The 20,285-nt window shown below is 43.3% G+C and overlaps 1 protein-coding gene across 1 annotated transcript in view; it reads right to left on the bottom strand.

Annotated features, from left to right (window-relative positions):
* The window catches only part of gabrg1 (gamma-aminobutyric acid type A receptor subunit gamma1), a 179,230-nt gene that overhangs the window by 61,284 nt on the left and 97,661 nt on the right, over nt 1-20,285 (bottom strand). The window contains exons 2-3 of the mRNA XM_068058601.1: nt 17,366-17,514; nt 5,455-5,522 (exon numbers count right to left, since the gene is read on the bottom strand). Of these exons, the coding sequence (XP_067914702.1) occupies nt 5,455-5,522; nt 17,366-17,514 (217 nt within the window). The remainder of the gene's footprint in view (nt 1-5,454; nt 5,523-17,365; nt 17,515-20,285) is intronic.

The following is a 20,285-nucleotide window of genomic DNA, read 5'->3' as shown; positions in this document are numbered from 1 at the left end:
CACCACCCCCCCAACCCCACTTCATGGTTCAGAGTTCCAACCCCTTTCACAATACAGATCAAAGTTTTCCCCACCCCTGCCCCCCCGCCAACTACAACAGCAAATCAAGTTTCACACATCCCCCCACGCAACTACACCTGATAAGCCCTGATTACCCCTTTTCCATCCCAACTGCACTAAGTGCACAGTTGACCACTTTCACTGCCACAACTGACCTACATGCAGAATTCAACCCTTCCCACCCCCACTACACTGAAAATGCAGACCCCTTCCCACCACACCACCACCACCCACCCCACCCGCCATAGAGCTTCCCCACCACCAGGAAGGTCAGGCCCAGCATTCCCGGCATTGGGCTCAGTGGCAATCTGCTTCCTGTTACCCCACCACAGAGCCCGACGTTGGCAGCTCAACAAAATCACGGCCACTGTTTCATTTTGTCCCAACTTGTTAAAATGAAACAAGAAAAAACGACACAGAATTGGACAAGGCTTAAGAAGCAAATAATCTGCTGTTTTTTCTTCATCCTTTGTTGTCCAAGTAACTCTTAGTGGAATGCACAACTGTTTAGATGATTTTGCTGGCGGTGAAAGGTTCAAATAAAGTGTTGTTCTCTTTTGAAATTTTACAATATATTCAAATTAATTTTCATTCATTTTCTTTCGGTCTTTTCGGTAAAAGCATTACAAATTGATCCAGTTTCAGAGTTACAGGCCGGAATTTTTTGTTGGGCGGGAGGCCCCGTCCACCAGCTGAAAAGTTGGTGGTGAGCCTGCCTCCACCGATCCTGGGGAGCCAGGCAGGGATTTTACGCTCCCCAGGCCTTTAATTGGTCTTGGGCGGGACTTCCACCTCCTTGACAGGAAATCCCACCTAATGGAGCTGCCGGCCAATCAGTGGTCCAGCTGCTCTTACTCCCAACAGTGCCACCAGGAGCAGTGGCCACTGCTGGGAATACACCCAGCCATCGCAAGCAAGTTGAAGACGGCCCGAAAGAAAGGTAAGTTTTCGGGGCCTTGTTGGGAACATTCGGTCAGGCACCGGCGAGGCAAAGCGGAGGTTTGATTGCGGGGGGGGTGTCGGGGTGAGTGCTGTACGTTGGGGGCAGTTGGGGTTTCGTGGCGGCCCTCTGTAAGGTACAGGGTGCCCGATCAAAAGGGCTCCCCACCAGCCCGCAAGAAGGCCACCTACTTTCAACAGGTGGACTTTTTGAGGCCTCAGCCGCCCACCAGCCAAGGCTAAAATACCTGTGGTGGTGGACGGAGGTCCTTAAGTCCCAGTTAATTAGCCACTTAAGGGCCGTGATTAGCCTGGGGCGGATGGGCCGTTACTTGCCACCGCCGCCCCACGTAAATTGGCCAGCTGCTCATTTGTGGGGGATAAAACTCCAGCCACAGTTTTAAAACCAACCAAATAGAGTACATGTCCCTCTTGCACATTCCAATTCTACTGTGCACAAGAAAGTCTTAACATGCCAGTTTCAAAATTGAGTTAGTATTAATAAATGGTATTATGAAGCTGAAAGCAACTCTACAAGTATAGCAATAGTAGACTTACCTTTACCTTCAATGGAATTCTAAGAGTGACACTCATGAACAGCAACAGAATTAGTTACTGCCAGGGGGTCGTTCCAGCTACTGTATGATGTACTTGGGCAATTTTTAGAATGGCCTCACATACACGATGGAAAAATAATGACATTCTACTGTGAACTGTTCTATTCTCCACTGATGTGGGTGAGCCTGTCACTGAATACTGTACGTGTCAAACATCTTCCAACCAACTGATTGCATGTTCAGTCCCATTATCTGGAAATGATCTTGTTTATTCCCCAGAAGAATGTTAGAGCAATTATTAGCAGTTACAATAGCAGCTATATGATTATAACAAAATTTATGTTCCTGTCATTCTCTGCTGTTGTCCAACCAAAGCCAAATGAGATTTGGGAGTATATTGCCCATGCTCTTACTCTAATTATGGAGCAATATATAGAAAACAGAGTTCTATTTAAATGAGTTTCACTTTGCAAAAATGTGCATAATTTTAATCACCCATACATATAAAATGGTCACTAACTTTACAGCAGCTTGTCCACAAAATATAATTAGAATTGTAGGGAATGCTTGCAAGACCTAGGGCTACATTTCAACTTCAGATGTCATTTAGTTGGCCAAATCAAAGTAACCAAAGTTCTGATAATCTCCAGCTCAATCAAATAGGAAAGTTGTATTTTGTGGTAGTGTTTGACCTTTGGCGAGAAGCAAAATCTAGATCAGACTTTGACATTTAAATAATTTTCACCAGCATTTGAATGGTATTTCATTTCTATTTTCCACACAAACTTTATTAGCCCATCTACATGAAGAAACCCCAAGGCAAGGGGAGTGAGAATGGGTGAGAAGTCAGCACAGGCCATAAAATTCAATCTCGTATCCATGTACCTATGTGTGGAGGCTGCTTCTTTTCACTGATCTCTTGCATTCTGCTTGATTATCAAGATACTGGATAGTGGAGATTTGAGTTCTAGGATGTGAACCATAAAAAAGGTTTCCACTGCTGGTTTGGGCATTGCCTAACAACATTTTAAAGCCCAAAAGAATTCTGCAAGTTAACTGAATTTAAATTCGTCCCCTACTTAGTCAGCATAAGGCAAACTCATGGTTAAAGTGGCCTTTCCACAATAAACAGTGTGTATGTGTGTCTTCTGTCTATAATAACATGGGATTTTTTTTTTTAACAGTCCCAAATGGCTGGAGATATTGCCAGTGGTAAATCACTTTCAACTGGTGATAGCACAATGAGCTTACAATTTCCCCCTTCTCTCTAGTATCTGTAATAGGAAGCTATTCCTTAGGGCATGGGGAAAATTCCACTGATTTAAATTTAGGATAGGTGAGATCATTATTAATCCACAAATCAAATTTCATCTGCATAATGGAAGAGGAGACAAGACCAGATCAAATTGTGACCTTACCATCTCTAGAATTAGTAATTACATTTCGGTTACAAGATCAACAATAAACAATATGGGATTCTGAGGCATTTTGTCCATCAGATTAGGAGATGAAGGGGGAAATATATACTTGTCCATTGTCTCTACTGTGTTCTAGGAATAAAGACTAATATGGCTCCCATTGATTACTATGACCATGGTCTTGCCATTAGCAATGGAAAAGAACAATCTTGGTAATGTGGATTTTAGATTATGGTTTAAAGCATCTGATCTACAAACTTATTAAAAATGAAATGAAGTTGCTTAAATGCTAAAACCATTCTGTACAAGTCAAAATGGTTTCAATTTTTATCAATGTTCATTATCACGAATGAAATTACTCTACAAGGCTATATTAATGATAAGGGGCACATATGATAATCACAGTTTTCAAAATTCAAGTCAAAATGTCCGTATTTCAAACAATGCATCATCACAATGAGACTATCTGCTCTTTCCCCACTGAAGTATCAATGACTGGACAGACAGATTTCTATGAAGACACTCGCAGTGCAACCAAGAATCAGACATCACCTGCTCCAATTAAATCAACAGCTAACAAGTACTCAACTTTAAACATATTTAAAAATAATAATTTAAGCAAATACCTTGAACTGGAATTTCACCTAGAGATTGCAGCTCCATATTTACTATGATGGGGAGTAAACATATTGCACAACAAAGAAGTGTGCAGTTGCCGCAAGCCTTGGGTCTCTGTGGGTGGCACTTTTAAAGAACCTAGCCAAACTATCTCCAAAGTGTTAAAAATACAACCGTGTTCATAAATTGAATGAATTATTTGGAACGGACCCAAACCAGATAAACAAAGGGCCAGAACTTGATTTATTAAAAATCCCTAGCTTAATAGTTACTTATTTAGTCATGGTAATTTCACCACAGGGTGGAAGATTGGGAAAATGAAAGAATGTTTTTCTGGGAGTTCTGCCTGTATTCTGCTAAGGTTATGAGAGGAGTCCAAGAGAGCATTTGTGGAATTTTGGGGCACATATAAATTGAGCACTGACTAATCTGGATCTGCACTTCAAAATGGTAAATAAATAGTGCAAAATGTGTTGACCTGCACTGCTGAATATATGTAAAAATAGGACTTCGATACCGTTCACACAATTTTTTTTGTTGAATAAGTAGAAGTTCTTTATACTTGCCTTGTAACAAGTACTTGGCATTTCTGAAAAACACTTATCATGTTTTTTAGTTTTTTTAGTTTTAGAGATACAGCACTGAAACAGGCCCTTCGGCCCACCGAGTCTGTGCCGACCATCAACCTCCCATTTATACTACTCCTACACTAATTCCATATTCCTACCACATCCCCATCTGTCCCTATATCCTCCCTACCACCTACCTATACTAAGGGCAATTTCTAATGGCCAATTTGCCTATCATGAAGTGGAAAAAGGCAAGTTTCAAGAAACATCTACTTATTCACTGATATAACAGAAGTCATTGCAGAATGAACTCAACAGTGAGAAAAACTGTGACTAAGAGCACCTTATAAAGCACTGACAAACAACAAAGTACAAAATTATAAAATAAAAACAGGAAATGCAGGAAATACTCAGCGGGTCTGGCAGCATCTATGGAGAGAGAAGCAGAGTTAACGTTTGAGGTCAGTGACCCTTCTTCAGAACTGACAAATATTAGAAATGTGGTCTCCTCTACACTGTGGAGACCAAACGCAGATTGGGTGACCGTTTTGCGGAACACCTCTGCTCAGTCCGTAAGCATGACCCTGAGCTTCCGGTTGCTGGCTATCTCAACAGCTGCAGTGTTCCAGCGAACATCAACGCGAGCTCAAGGAACAGCATCTCATTTATCGATTAGGCACACTACAGCCTGCCAGACTGAACACTGAGTTCAATAATTTCCGAGCATGACGGGCTCCCCCTTTTTATGTTTGGTTATTTTATCTTTTTTTCTTTTTTCTTTTTTATTTGGCTATTTTATTTTAGTTTTTTTAGTTTGGTTAGTTTGTTTCTACTGTGCCTACCCACTGTTCCTGTTTTTTAAAAAAATGTTATGTTTATGCTTGGAGTGCTTTGTGCTTTACAGTCAATTCACACCCTCTCTGTACTAATGCTTTGTCTTTTACCACACCATTAACATACCGTTTGCCTTTGTTCCATGACCTTCTGACCAGTTATTCTCTGTGACCTTGTCCTATCAACACCTCTTTTGTTATCTCTTGCACAACCTCCCACTTTACTTGCTTAAAACCTTTTACATTTCTAATATTTGTCAGTTCTGAAGAAGGGTCACTTCCCTGAAACATTAACTCTGCTTCTCTCTCCACAAATGCTGCCAGACCTGCTGAGTATTTGCAACATTTCTTGTTTTTATTTCAGATTTCCAGCATCTGCAGCATTTTGCTTTTATTAAAGTACAAAATTAAACTGATACACAATGAGAAACACATATCTCATACAGAATGATTGACTCACCATATTAATCGCATCAACTGGTCCAATGCTGTTCACATAGACCTCACTTTCAATCTTTGTTGGCCTCACTGCAAATTTACCACATTTCAGGTTGTAACCAAAGCAGAAAGATAACACATAATTTATTTATAAAGCTTTGTATTTAGTATAAAAGTTTATTTGCTAATTTTAGCAAGGCAAAAAATTAGCATTTATCGAAAACTCCTTTTGATGTAGTACTATGCAATAAATCAAGGTTGTCCAACCTTGGAGGGCCGCATTATTATTTTTGCTTGGCTCAGGGGGGCGGTGAGAAAATTTCGAAAGATATAGGCATTAAAAATTTATCTTACCAATAAAAACAACACAAATGTTCATTTTTGTGAAAAAGCTTTAAATGAGTAATTTATTGACTTACTTTCTCGTCACTATATTGAAAACTGATTTAGTGACATACCTGGCATTGTTTTTGCTGGCATAAATAGCCAGTCTCTGCCCTGCACACTTGATGCAGTGAAGCAGAGTATTCAGGATAGATATCCATCTATCAGGAGTAATTTTGATCTCTGACTCTGTCTCTGTCTCTCTCTCTCCCTGTGTTCCCCCCTCTCTGTGTTGTTGTTGCTCTCTGTGGTTTCCCCCCTCCCCGTCCCCCCACTCTCTGTCCCCCTCTCTGCTCTTCTTTCTGTTTTCTCCCTTCCCTCTCCCTGTTCCCTCCCTCGCTGTTTTTCTTTGTCTCTCTCTCTCTCTGTTTTCCCCTTTCTCTCTCTCTGTTCTCCCCTCATTTTTCCCCCCTCTCTTTGTTTCCCCCCTCTCTCTCTCTGGTCCCCTCTCCCCCCATTCCCCCCTCTCACTCTCTGTGCCCTCTCTGTGCCCCTCTCTCTCTGTTCCCCCCTCTCTCTCTGTTTTCCCCCTCTCTCTTCTTGTTCCCCCGACTCTCTCTCTGATCCCCCTCTCTTTCTCTGTTCCCCCTCTCTGTTTTCCCCCCTCTCTCTTTGCTTCCCCCTCTCTCTCTCTGTTCCCCTCTTTCTCTTTGTTTCTCCCTCTCTCTCTCTGTCCCCCCTCTCTCTCTCTGTTCCCCCCTTTCTCTTTGTTTCCCCCTCTCTCTTTCTTTCCCCTGACAGCTGTGAAGCAGAAACGTGCTTCCCAACTTTGGACAGATTCGGGGTTTTCCGGCGGGCTTTAAAAAAAAGTCGGCAAACCCTAAATCTGTCAAAGTTGGGAAGCACGTTCCTGCTTCAGCAACTGTCAGCTGTGAAACTGACAGCGTGATGTTTTTTAAAAAGCCAGTCTGTAAGAAGACAAAGGGAAATTTCCCATCTCCATTCACGCAGCCCCATCGAGGATAAGGAACAGTTCGGGTATAGTTTACATCCATGGGCCGGATGGAAACCTTTGGCGGGCCGGATCCTGGCCCACAGACTGTATGTTGGACAACCCTGCTATAAGTACTCGTGTCCACTTTATTAAATAGTTTCACAAGCAAACATTTCATTTATTCTTGTTTAGAATTACAGTTTGGGCACAAAAAAGTACCGAGCTTTGTTTTAAACTGCAGTTAAGAACAGCTAAAAATACAAGGTTACAATAGGATTCCTTTGATCATCTTCAGATATTTATCCCTAAATTAGTATTTATAATTGGCACTTTTAACATTACAATCATGCTTAAGATGTTAAAATATTCCCTTTAACAATGAAAACATGCTGTTTTGCAGTTTTATAGGTGGATAAGAGTGTAAGGAAATCCAGATTGAGAAAAATACATGGAGTTCAATAGAAGTTGCTGACTAGCCATTGGCTAGAAAATGTTTCAATGGACTCACCCAATACAGGAAAATGCACTTCACGTTTATAGTTACTTAACTAACATCTACTACCATTCAGTAACCAAGGAAGTGCTCCTAATGATCAAAAACATTCACACATTCTGCTTTTCATCTTGCTATTTTAGCAATAAACACACAAAAAGTTTAAAATGCATCTGCTGTGCAAATACAAACCTTAAGATCGCATCCCAAAGGACTATCTCTATTACCTATTTTCTAATCAGAAATACAATCATCCACATCCAAGTGAGCCATGCGTGGCTAGTGGATAATGCAATGGACAACCCTTGAGCTCCAGATCACAGGGCCATGCACCTGAGGAAAAATGCAAGCTGGTTCCCATTTAGCAGATTCAAACTCATCTTCTGCCTCCACCAGGTGCTTGTATTCACTTGTGCTCTGTGCTTCACCCAGTGTGTACTCATGCTATCTACTGTCTAATCCCCTAGGATGCAGGTACCTGCGCTGGCGCTTGTTGCAGGTGGAGTAAGTTTCATTTTAACTTAAATTCACTCGGCAAAAAGCGTGTGGTAGTGAATCAGCAGGTCATTTTATATCACATTTGATTGATGGGAAAGAAAATTGAGTAAAGTTTAAAACTGGCTGTTAATGCATTAAGACCCAGACTTTGTCCAGCAATGAAAGTTAACATGATCCTCAGTGCAGTAAGGTACTGACTTTGTAGATGCCACTCAGGCCTGTGGCTTGTACTTCAGGACGCAGTAGAAATAGAAGTACACATGCTGGATTGGTGACTGAAAAGCATCCCCAAAACAGAGCTGACAAAGCTAATAACATTGTCCATTATTTTTTTTTAAATATGAGTGAGTGAGCCAGTCAAACAATGATTGAAGTAAGAAAAGCATGATAATAATGACACTAGCCCTAGTCTTTGAGGAATGCTTCAGCTGAATGGATGGGTGTTTTTCTGAATGGAGGGATGTGACCAGTGGTGTTCCGCAGGGATCAGTACTGGGACCTTTGCTGTTTGTCCAAAATGATTTGGAGGAAAATGTAGCTGGTCTGATTAGTAAGTTTGTGGATGACACAAAGGTTGGTGGAGTTGCGGATAATGATGAGGATTGTCAGAGGATACAGCAGGAAATAGATCGGTTGGAGACTTGGGTGGAGAAATGGCAGATGGAGTTTAATCCAGACAAATGTGAGGTGATGCATTTTGGAAGGTCTAACGCAGGTGGGAGGTATACAGTAAATGGCAGAACCCTTAAGAGTATTGACAGGCAGAGAGTTCTGGGCGTATAGGTCCACAGGTCACTGAAAGTGGCAACGCAGGTGGATAAGGTAGTCAAGAAGGCATACGGCATGCTTGCCTTCATCGGTCGGGGCATAGAGTATAAAAATTGGCAAGTCATGTTGCAGCTGTACAGAACCTTAGTTAGGCCACACTTAGAATATTGTGTGCAATTCTGGTCGCCACACTACCAGAAGGACGTGGAGGCTTTGGAGAGGGTACAGAGGAGGTTTACCAGGATGTTGCCTGGTCTGGAGGGCATTAGCTGTGACGAGAGGTTGGAAAAACTCAGATTGTTTTCACTGGAACGACGGAGGTGGAGAGGCGACATGATAGAGGTTTACAAAGTTATAAGCGGCATGGACAGAGTGGATAGTCAGAAGCTTTTTCCCAGGGTGGAAGAGTCAGTTACTAGGGGACATAGGTTTAAGGTGCGAGGGGCAAAGTTTAGAGGGGATGTGTGAGGCAAGTGTTTTACACAGAGGGTGGTGAGTGCCTGGAACTTGCTGCCAGGGGAGGTGATGGAAGCAGATACGATAGCGACGTTTAAGAGACATCTTGACAAATACATGAATAAGAAGGGAATAGAGGGATATGGGCCCCGGAAGTGCAGAAAGTGTTAGTTTAGGCAGGCATCAAGATCGGCACAGGCTTGGAGGGCCGAATGGCCTGTTCCTGTGCTGTACTGTTCTTTGTTCTTTGTACTATGTTTTTTTTTATTCATTCATGGGATGTGGGCATCGCTGGCCTGGCCAGCATTTATTGCCAATCCCTAATTGCCCTTGAGAAGGTAGTGGTGAGCTGCCTTCTTGAACCGCTGCAATCCATGTGGGGTATGTACACCCACAGTGCTGTTAGGAACGGAGCTCCAGGATTTTGATCCAGCGACAGTGAAGGAACGGCGATATATTTCCAATTCAGGATGGTGTGTGACTTGGAGGGGAACTTGCAGGTGGTGATGTTCCCATGCATTTGCTGCCCTTGTCCTTCTAGTTAGTAGAGGTCGTGGGTTTGGAAGGTGCTGTCTAAGGAGGCTTGGTGCATTGCTGCAGTGCATCTTGTAGATGGTACACACTGCTGCCACTGTGCGTCGGCGGTGGAGGGAGTGAATGTTTGTAGATGGGGTGCTGATCAAGCGGGCTGCTTTGTCCTGGATGATGTCGAGCTTCTTGAGTGTTGTTGGAGCTGCACCCATCCAGGCAACTGGAGAGGATTCCATCACACTCCTGACTTGTGCCTTGTAGATGGTGGATAGGCTTTGGGGAGTCAGGAGGTGAGTTACTCGCCGCAGGATTCCTAGCCTCTGACCTGGTCTTGTAGTCACGGTAGTTATATGGCTACTCCAGTTCACTTTCTGGTCAATGGTAGCCCCTAGGATGTTGATAGTGGGGGATTCAGTGATGGTAATGCTATTGAATGTCAAGGGGAGATGGTTCGATTCTCTCTTGTTGGAGATGGTCATTGCCTGGCACTTGTGTGGCACGAATGTTACTTGCCATTTATCAGCCCAAGCCTGGAAATTGTCCAAATCTTGTAGCATTTCTACATGGACTGCTTCAGTATCTGAGGCGTCACGAATGGTGCTGAACATTGTGCAATCATCAGCGAACATCCCCACTTCTGACCTTATGATTGAAGGAAGGTCACTGATGAAGCAGCTGAAGATGGTTGGGCCTAGGACACTACCCTGAGGAACTCCTGCAGTGATGTCCTGGAGCTCAGATGATTGACCTCCAACAACCACAACCATCGTCCTTTGCACTGTGTATGACTCCAACCAGCAGAGGGTTTTCCCCCTGATTCCCATTGACCTCAGTTTTGCTAGAGCCCCTTGATGCCATACTTGGTCAAATGCTGCCTTGATGTCAAGGGCAGTCACTCTCACCTCACCTCTTGAGTTCAGCTCTTTTGTTCATGTTTGAACCAAGGCTGTAATGAGGTCAGGAGATGAGTGGCCCTGGCGGAACCTAAACTGAGCGTCACTAATAGGTTATTGCGAAGCAAGTGCAACTTGATGGCACTTTTGATGACACCTTCTATCACTTTGCTGATGATTGAGAGTAGGCTGATGGGGCGGCAATTGGCCGGGTTGGACTTGTCCTGCTTTTTGTGTACAGGGCAGTGTATGTCCCACTTCCTTTATGCTATCAGGTGCCACTTTGTCCAGGAAGGCCTGTTCCCTTGACTGATTAATCTAAAGTGAAGATGATCTCTTGTCTAGCTCTGACTTGCTCTATCCTGTTTCGGCCTGCAAGCACAGAACTTGTACTGATATGTTGAAAATTTGAAGAGCATCCAGGCAAGTGACAGGTAAGTGGCTACTCTGCATTGCAACTTATGTGAATAAATGAACAAGTGTTATGCAATCAGGAAAGTAGTAAGCTCGCTTTGTGGGGGCGTTTCTCAAAATGGCTGAGCAACAACAGGTGCAGTTTGATGTGGCAGTGATCGACAGTATTGGCATGCATGTGCAGCTGGGAAAGAACTGTTTTGTGAAGGTTCAGCGTGCACCAGGGTGTTACATGCTGAGAGGAATCTATTCGTGACCTGCATACTTTGCCAATTGACTTGTTGGACTGCAATGCTGGCTACACCTACTTTGATAGACTTCCAGAGGCTATTAATTTTTCTCATCTGTTTCCAGGTCCTGGCATTTATCCTGAAAGCCACCTCCTGTCAAGGAACCAGCACATTTCTTCTGAGGAGGGTATGTGAGATGCCAAACCTGCCTTTGCCTCACTTATTCTAAGTGAACTTCCAAACGTGTATCTGAGAATGGAGCTGACTTGCTCCCTCCTGTAACCGATTCTCATTGGCTGCCTAGCAACAATGAATGCACCTCCTTTAAAGAGCAGCCGGAACTGAAGGATATTTCCTGACTCTGCTCACTCGAAGCTTCCATGAGCAAGCCCAGTTAGTTGAGAGCTCAGCATGAATGCATAATGAGGTCTTAGTGCTGGATCTAGAAAAAATCCCCTAATAGTTCTCTGTTCCCCTCCCATCAAGACAAATTGCATGTCTTGTTTTTTCTTCAGACATGCACCAGTGAAGATTCTTGATATTTCAGCATTTTCTTTTAATATTTTTGACCTGAAAATTCAGCTCTACCAAATTATCTCTTGCTGCCTGAAATTTAACCTTAACTGCATCTGTCAATGATGGGACTATTCTATGCATATAAAGGTAAATAATTTTACTGGTTGTATAGATGGTAGATTAATTCTGTTTTTGCTATCTCAGAAGGATTTGTTTGAATACTGAAAAGTTAAATATTCCATTTTAAACCACAGGAAAAATGGCATTGCCCATTTTATTGTACCAAAATCCAATCTAGTAATCGATTATACAACAGATTTGTTGTAAACTTCTTGTATTTTGCCAATCTGCTGACATGGAATTTCAGTACTTTAAGCTAATTAATTTGATAAGATGTGAAATGAAATTTTTAAGAAGAATTATGGAACATATCTCACACTGATTATATGCATTAGTGTTACATACAGGTGGTAAGTGTTGTGGGTGCCTTCTACTTTTCGCCTCCCAACTAACCACAGTCGTGTTTTGTTAAAAATGGTGCGTTAGTCCCTGAGTGTTTTAGGGTCAAATAAACAGACAAATAACAGGTTTTCTCACACGTTAAAAAGAATCACGATTTATTTTTAAAACAATTCCCGAAATGGTCACAACCTTCACCCACTCACACATTCACACACATGCATACACAAAAACAGATAAATAGAGATAAAAGGGTGCTATGCAATTTAAAGTCCAAGGTGATATAAGAATTCGTGTTTATAGAATATTGTTGAGTCTTCTCGGGAGTAAAGTCTTTTTTAAGGTGCAGGCCTGGATGTTCGCAGTCTTGAATTTGCTGACGTGTTGTAGAGCTCTAGTGGTTAAAACTCAGTCCAATGTTGGTGGTGTGAATTTGGTTTACCTTCACAGATGGAGAATCTCAAAGTCACTTTGTAATTTCTCTGCTGCAGTGAGTGTTCATTTCTTGTTCAGCAGGGTTCTTCTGCTTAGCTGGATCTCTCTCACAGCCTCTGGCTAGAAACTGGCTTTCTGTGGTCTTGGCTTGATCTCTCTCTCTCTCTCTCTCTCTCCACTGAGGGTTACCTTTTAAGGTCAAAATCCATCATGTTTAGGTTTTTGTTAAGCGACACACGACCCTCTTCCCTGATGTAATCACACAATGGACCACAATATGGAAAGCATGGCTATCTGTTGATGTCTGAATGGGGAACATTCTGTTATAATGGTTCTTCTTAACACCTATTCATTTTGGTTTGGGCTGTGAGTCAGTCTGTCTCCAAAACCTTTTGTTAGTTCCTTCATGTAGATAGGAGTCATCAATATGTAATAATTCTCCTTTCAATTTCAATCAATACTTCCCAGAGCTATTTCAGACAAGGCCAACGAGTTTAATCCTCAACAGACGGAGGTGCATATTTTCGGTACAGAAGGGTTCACATGACCACTACTCCATATTGCCTGTGGTACAAGTGTCCATGTTCTTGTGGTTCAGTTTAACAGTTGACTTTTTATTTTCATAATTCCTTCAATTCATTGTTTATTTCATCACAGCTCCTTCTGAGCATATCACTTAGTGATTCCTGAGAAACAAGAGTGTTTTCCATCCATCTGCATTCAAACCTTCAAATTGTGCATATGGATTGAGCAACAGCGTTAACTTATTGCAGTAGCTGCTAAAATAATCCAGTAACTGATTTATCTACTAAATGGAATTCACTGCTGTAATATGATATCAAGACTATATAAATAAAGGAAGCAACATGAAGTTTTGGGAAATATTTATAGTTCACAGATCTGTCATTACATCAGCACACGATCAAAACCTTCAGTTTCATTTGGTATGGATCAGTTGCTCAGTACTTTAATCAGTTGAGCCATCCTAGAATGCTGAAAGTTTGGGATTCCAACATCAGTTGTCCATGGGGAATCTATGCGCAAAGTCTCAATAGAAACAATTACACGATGGTGAGCACATCCACACATTTCATGAACCCACCAACAATTCTAAATGGCACAGGCATCTGTCCCTCGTATGTAGTTGACCCCACCCGAGGTTTGAGATGGGTTCAAAACTGACCTGTTGATGACAGAATTCCTTGGTTGGTATCCTTCCATCTACAAAAGCTTGATGGACACACAGTAAACAATCCATTGAGGTGGGGTGTCTTCTCTTGGTGCACTTTTGCTGATGGGGCTGTGAAGGTCAAACCTTGAGAGGTAGGTTCTGCCACAAGTGCCAAACATGAAGCTGCCAAGTGATGCTGTGAGTTGTTGTTTTTGACGTTGGTGCCTGTTGCCAAGCTGCTCAAGCTACTGGTCGTCATAGTAGTGCACACCAGTCCACAGGATGTGTCACCATTTCCCTATTTCACCAGCTAGTTACACCCAAGTGCAACAGTTGACATTTAGGGCTGTCATGTCATGCTTACAAGCATCCTTCAACTGGAGCTTTGCGAGCTCCACTGGTCGTCTGGCCCCAGCTACCTCACCATATAGAAGGTTGTCGGGTATGCATCCTGCGGACATGTCTAATCCACTGAAGCCGCCGCTGTTTGATAAGTGCCAACAAACTCGGGATCTCTGCCTTTGAAAGCACTGCTATATTTGTGATTTTGTCCTGCCGATATGTACCCATATGTACCGCAGACAGTGAAGATGGAAATTATTGAGCTGCTTTTCCTGGTAGCTGTAAGCCACCCATCATTCACAGCCATTCAGCAAGGTGCTGAGAACATAGACCTTATAAACCATGAGCTTGGTCCTAAGGGTCAGCTTGGTGTTATTCCATGTGCTTTTTGTGAGTCGGCCAAAGGTGGCAGTGCTTTCCCTATGTGTGTATCGAGCACTCCATCAAGGAACGGATTCCTATCCTGCCATAATTCCAGTGGTCCAGTGGCCAGCCAGGAGTTTCAGGGATTAATATATGCATAACAAGGACAATGCAATCATTACTTTTTTCCAGTACTGTTTTGTGTATGAACTTTTATTGCTTGCTTCCTTTAAGGAGAATGTATGGTATGTAGTTTTTGCTGCCCAATCTTGTGCTTCTTCTAAGTGCTACCTTTGTGAGACAAGTAAATGTGTGACAGCCTGTTAACCTAAATGGAAACTTCTTGGCATGGCTGTATGCTGGGTCTCAAAATAACCTTGCAACTTCTGCCAACATCTCAGCCTTTGTACTAGTTGAATATCATTCCACTACCGAACATTTCTTCCATCCTCTGAAGGGACCAGCTGGATTGGATGAATTTGGCAGCACCCTGAGGAGTAATGTCTTCAATTGTGTCTCCTTCTACTATGCCTCAGCTACTGAATGTCCCTGGTGGATGACCAATAAGCTTTGTGGGAACACATGTGAGGAGTGTGAAGCCCTTCACCCAGGTTCCCTCAAGCCTATGTCATAGCCTCTCAGTGTCAGAAGTGACAGCATCCTAACTTTATTGTTTAAGGCATAGTTGAAAGGTTATTGAAACGTAGGGCAGGATTTTCACCTCAATACATGGACGGGAATGGAAGCGGTCGGGTGTGTAATTGCACGCCGTTGACTGGCATACAGGTTTGCTGGCGCCATCCTGTCCCTGAGCAAGTGGCAGGTAGCTTGTTAATCTTATTAAGAGACCAATTAAGGCCATTAATTAGAGGCCAACTAGAATTTTCCAGTTGCCTTGCAGGTCCCACTGCGCTGGAGGCGGCCTCCTAGCAGCAGACCAGGGTCCAGTGCTCCAGGAAGACTTTGTGGCTCCCCATTCCACAATGGTGGTCTGGCTGCATTTTTTACATCAAAAGTTTGAAAAGTGCTGAGAGAGCATCTCAAAATGGAGGCATCCTTTCTTTCCCTTACCTGCAATGGCAGGCTGCAGCTCCTTCCGTGCCGGAGGGCTTCAATATTGACCCTCCAGCTTCGAGAGCCTGCCTACTGTCCTTAATTGGATGGTGAGCATGCCCTCTGGTGACTAATTGTCCAATTCAGGCAAAATTGTCATTGGGTGACTGCTCATGATACAGCGCAGAGTCAAGACCTGTACTTCACCCCAATATTGGGATCCTGACCCAAAACGTAAAATTCTTCCCATATATTCCCCCTGGCAAGTCAGTCAATAACTCGGGGTCATAGATTCAAAATCATTGGCAAAAAATCTAGAGGGGAGATGAGGAGAATTGTTTTCACTCAGAGATGTTGGGATGTGAAAGGCTGTACCTGAAAAGGTGGTTAAAGCTGATTCCATAAATAATTTTAAAAGAGAGTCGTGAGTCTGTGGAACTCTCTTCCCCGGAGAGGGGTACAGGCAGGGTCATTGAATGTTTTTAAGGCAAAGGTAGATAGATTCTTAACAAACAAGAAAGTCAAAGTATCAGGGGTAGGCAGGAAAGTGGAGTTGCGTCCACAAACAGATCAGCCATGATCTAATAGAATGGCGGAGTAGGCTCAAGTGGCCGAATAGCCTACTCCTGCTCCTATTCGTACATAACCCGTTTGTGCCAATCTACATAGTAACAAATGGTCATTCAGCTCACCCTCTTGCTAACCTGTCAAACAAACAACACCAGTAAAGCCAATGGGTAGAAAGTGTCTCGGATGGAGGTGCCAAACGGGTGGTATTGGATCTGCTGTTTATTATACCCTGTGTCTGCTAGTTAATTCCATTTACTGCAGTGGAACTGAATATCAGCGCTGCATCTAATGAGCGGCCGAACCAATACTGCCCATTTGGCACTAATAAGAATTTCGATCCCAATAAAGCAGAAATAAAAACATAAGATGCTGGAAACATTCAACAGGTGAAGCAATATTTGTGGAGAGAAAAACAGAGTTAACAGCTTGATACATCCAGGGAGGAGAGGAGGCAGCGGGAGAGCAAGTTTGTGGGGAAGAAACCCAGGAATGAAGAGATTTTGCCAAATTAACTTGTTTTTTGACTTGGTTTCCCACCCAGCAGCCCGTCAGATTGACAGGCTAGGCAGCTGCCTGGCAAGAAAGCTCGTGGTAGAAAGCCACAGCCTGGGAGCACTGGGCACAATCCCCATCAATTGGAGAAGATCGGGCATGGTGGGGTGTGGGGGCTCGAAGGATGGCAGCAAAGAGTGAGGGGTGGAAAGATCATTGGGAGGGATTGTGGCAGATGATTAGCTTGGGGAGCTAGAAGGAAGCACTCTGCTCTTTCTAGTCCAATAACAGTGCTGAAAAGCACTTACCTGCTCAATCTGGTAGCTCCTGCCTCCCTTTAGCCTCTACCCCAAGGCTCATGAAACTAGGCCTGCAGCCATTAAATTCAATGGCTCCCAAACCTGAGGAACGGAGCCTCATTTAAATGTATAATCATGGACCAGCCTCTGCAGTGCGGGCTACTTGGATGCCCCCAACCAGGATAGTAGGCGGGTTCATGGCGAGTTGAGGACAGATTTTGAGTTTTTCCCGATTTAATGCTCCTCTCTGATGTTTTCCCTCCCGTCACCATGGGAGAGGGGAGTAAAATTCCCCCTAACGGTTCAGATCAACACTTTTCATTCAGGTTGACGAAAGCTCATTAACCTAAAATATTAACATGTTGACTCTATTTCCTGCATTTAGTTACTTCAGATTTCTAGCATCAGCAGTATTTTGTTTTTGTTTTTGTGTAAACTGTACTGCTTCCATCTGACTACATCTCCCAGCTTTTTAAAATTAAACTATACTGTTACCTGAGTGAATAAAATTACAATCAAATATTTAAAAAAAAATCATTGTTAATTCAATGAACTCCGAAATAGGATATGAATTCTGACATCTTCCTTTTATAGCACTATAGGAAGTACAATCAATTAAGAAAACCACTTACCTCCTATATCTGGTCTAAGTTTGTTGTCATATCCTTTCAGTAAGTCATTCAGAATATTGGTTACATCACTTTCATGGACTCTAGGTGCCAGTACCCATGTTCTATTTAACACTGTGTCTTCATAATCTTCATCATCTATTTTGTTTGCACTAGATACATAAAAGAGTGCACATTAGAACTAAGGTTAAGAAGGGATAGAAGAAAAGTTTTTAGAGCAAAATTAGGTAATGTGATGCACTGACCTTTTTGCCATTGTTCACTTATGTGATGTTCAAAGTCTCTAAATTTCAATACCTATCTTGGCTCATTGTAACTGTACAATTTGTTCAAGAAAGACCTTGAATTTATATTAATCCTTTCTACTCAGAATAATAGAATGATACAACACAGGAGGAAGCCATTCAGTGCATTGTGCCTGTGCCGACACAGTAAAAGAGCTGTCCAATTAGTATCACTCTTCCTCTTCCCCATTACCCAGCAAATTTTTTCTTTTCAAGTATTTATCCAATTCTCTTTTGAAAGTTATTACTGAATCTGCTTCTACAATCCTTTCAAACAGTGCATTCCAGATTATAACAACACACACCATTAAAAAATAATTCTCATGTCCCCTCTGGTTTTTTTTGCTAATTATTTTATATCTATAACCTTTGGTTACCGACTCACTTGTCAGAGGAAACAGATTCTTCCTACTTCCTCTATCAAAACCCTCATAATTTTGAATACTTCTACTGTGTTATATATTTGGAGGAATTTGAAAAGAAAGACAGACACAAAGATGGCGAGATCACATGTTTAATGATGTCATCATGCACTTTCTTTTGGGCCTCCTTATCTCGAGAGACAATGGATATGCGCCTGGAGGTGGTCAGTGGTTTGTGAAGCAGCGCCTGGAGTGGCTATAAAGGCCAATTCTAGAGTGACAGGCTCTTCCACAGGTGCTGCAGAGAAATTTGTTTGTCGGGGCTGTTGCACAGTTGGCTCTCCCCTTGCGCCTCTGTCTTATTTCCTGCCAACTACTAAGTCTCTTCGACTCGCCACATTTTAGCCCTGTCTTTATGGCTGCCCGCCAGCTCTGGCGAACGCTGACAACTGACTCCCATGACTTGTGATCAATGTCACAGGATTTCATGTCGCGTTTGCAGACGTCTTTGTAGCGGAGACATGGACGGCCGATGGGTCTGATACAGTGGCGAGCTCGCTGTACAATGTGTCTTTGGGGATCCTGCCATCTTCCATGCGGCTCACATGGCCAAGCCATCTCAAGCGCCGCTGACTCAGTAGTGTGTACAAGCTGGGGATGTTGGCCGCTTCGAGGACTTCTGTGTTGGAGATACGGTCCTGCCACCTGATGCCAAGTATTCTCCGCAGGCAGCAAAGATGGAATGAATTGAGACGTCGCTCTTGGCTGGCATACGTTGTCCAGGCCTCGCTGCCATAGAGCAAGGTATTGAGGACACAGGCCTGATACACTCGGACTTTTGTGTTCCGTGTCAGTGCGCCATTTTCCCACACTCTCTTGGCCAGTCTGGACATAGCAGTGGAAGCCTTTCCCATGCGCTTGTTGATTTCTGCATCTAGAGACAGGTTACTGGTGATAGTTGAGCCGAGGTAGGTGAACTCTTGAACCACTTCCAGAGCGAGGTCGCCAATATTGATGGATGGAGCATTTCTGACATCCTGCCCCATGATGTTCGTTTTCTTGAGGCTGATGGTGAGACCAAATTCACTGCAGGCAGCCGCAAACCTGTCGATGAGACTCTGCAGGCACTCTTCAGTGTGAGATGTTAAAGCAGCATCGTCAGCAAAGAGGAGTTCCCTGATGAGGACTTTCCGTACTTTGGACTTCGCTCTTAGACGGGCAAGGTTGAACAACCTGCCCCCTGATCTTGTGTGGAGGAAAATTCCTTCTTCAGAGGACTTGAACGCATGTGAAAGCAGCAGGGAGAAGAAAATCCCAAAAAGTGTGGGTGCGAGAACACAGCCCTGTATCACACCACTCAGGATAGGAAAGGGCTCTGATGAGGAGCCACCATGTTGAATTGTGCCTTTCATATTGTCATGGAATGAGGTGATGATACTTAGTAGCTTTGGTGGGCATCCAATCTTTTCTAGTAGTCTGAAAAGACCACGTCTACTGACGAGGTATGCTCATAATATAGGAATACATTACTGGATCTCCCCTTAACCTTCTCTGCTCGTGGAAGAACAATCCCAGCATCTCCAAACTCTCCACATAACTGAGGTCCCTCGTCCTTGATATCACCCTGGAAATCGTTCCCTGTATCCTTTCCAAGGCCTTGACATCCTTCCCAAAGTGTAGTGCCCAGAATTGTATACAACACTCCAGCTGAGGCCTTCGCAGTGATTTGTATTTAATGCTGCTATTTAAAGTCATAGAGTCATAGAGATGTACAGCACAGAAACAGGCCCTTCGGCCCATCATGTCCATGCCAGCCATCAAGCACCTATCTATTCGAATCCCATTTTCCAGCTCTTGGTCCGTAGCCTTGTTTGCTATGGCATTTCAAGTGCTCATCTAAATACTTCTTAGATGTTGTGAGGGTTCCTGCCTCTACCACCCCCTCAGGCAGTGTGTTCCAGATTCCAACCACCCATTGGGTGAAAATTCTTTGCCTCCAATCCCCTCTAAACCTCCTGTCCCTTACTGTAAATCTATGCCCCCCGGTTATTGACACCTCCGCTTAGGGAAAAAGTTTCTTCCTATCTACCCTATCTATGCCCCTCATAATTTTGTATATCTCAATCAGGTCTCCCCTCAGCCTTCTCTGCTCTAAAGCAAACAACCCCAGCCTATCCAGTCTCTCTTCATAGCTGAAATGCTCCAGCCCAGGTAACATCCTGGTGAATCTCCTCTGCACCCTGTCTAGTGCAATCACATCCTTCCTATAGTGTGGCC

The sequence above is a fragment of the Heterodontus francisci genome, chromosome 1 (genome assembly GCF_036365525.1).
Source record: "Heterodontus francisci isolate sHetFra1 chromosome 1, sHetFra1.hap1, whole genome shotgun sequence".
Classification (NCBI taxonomy): Eukaryota; Metazoa; Chordata; class Chondrichthyes; order Heterodontiformes; family Heterodontidae; genus Heterodontus; species Heterodontus francisci.
This window is presented reverse-complemented; position numbering and strand designations above follow the sequence as displayed.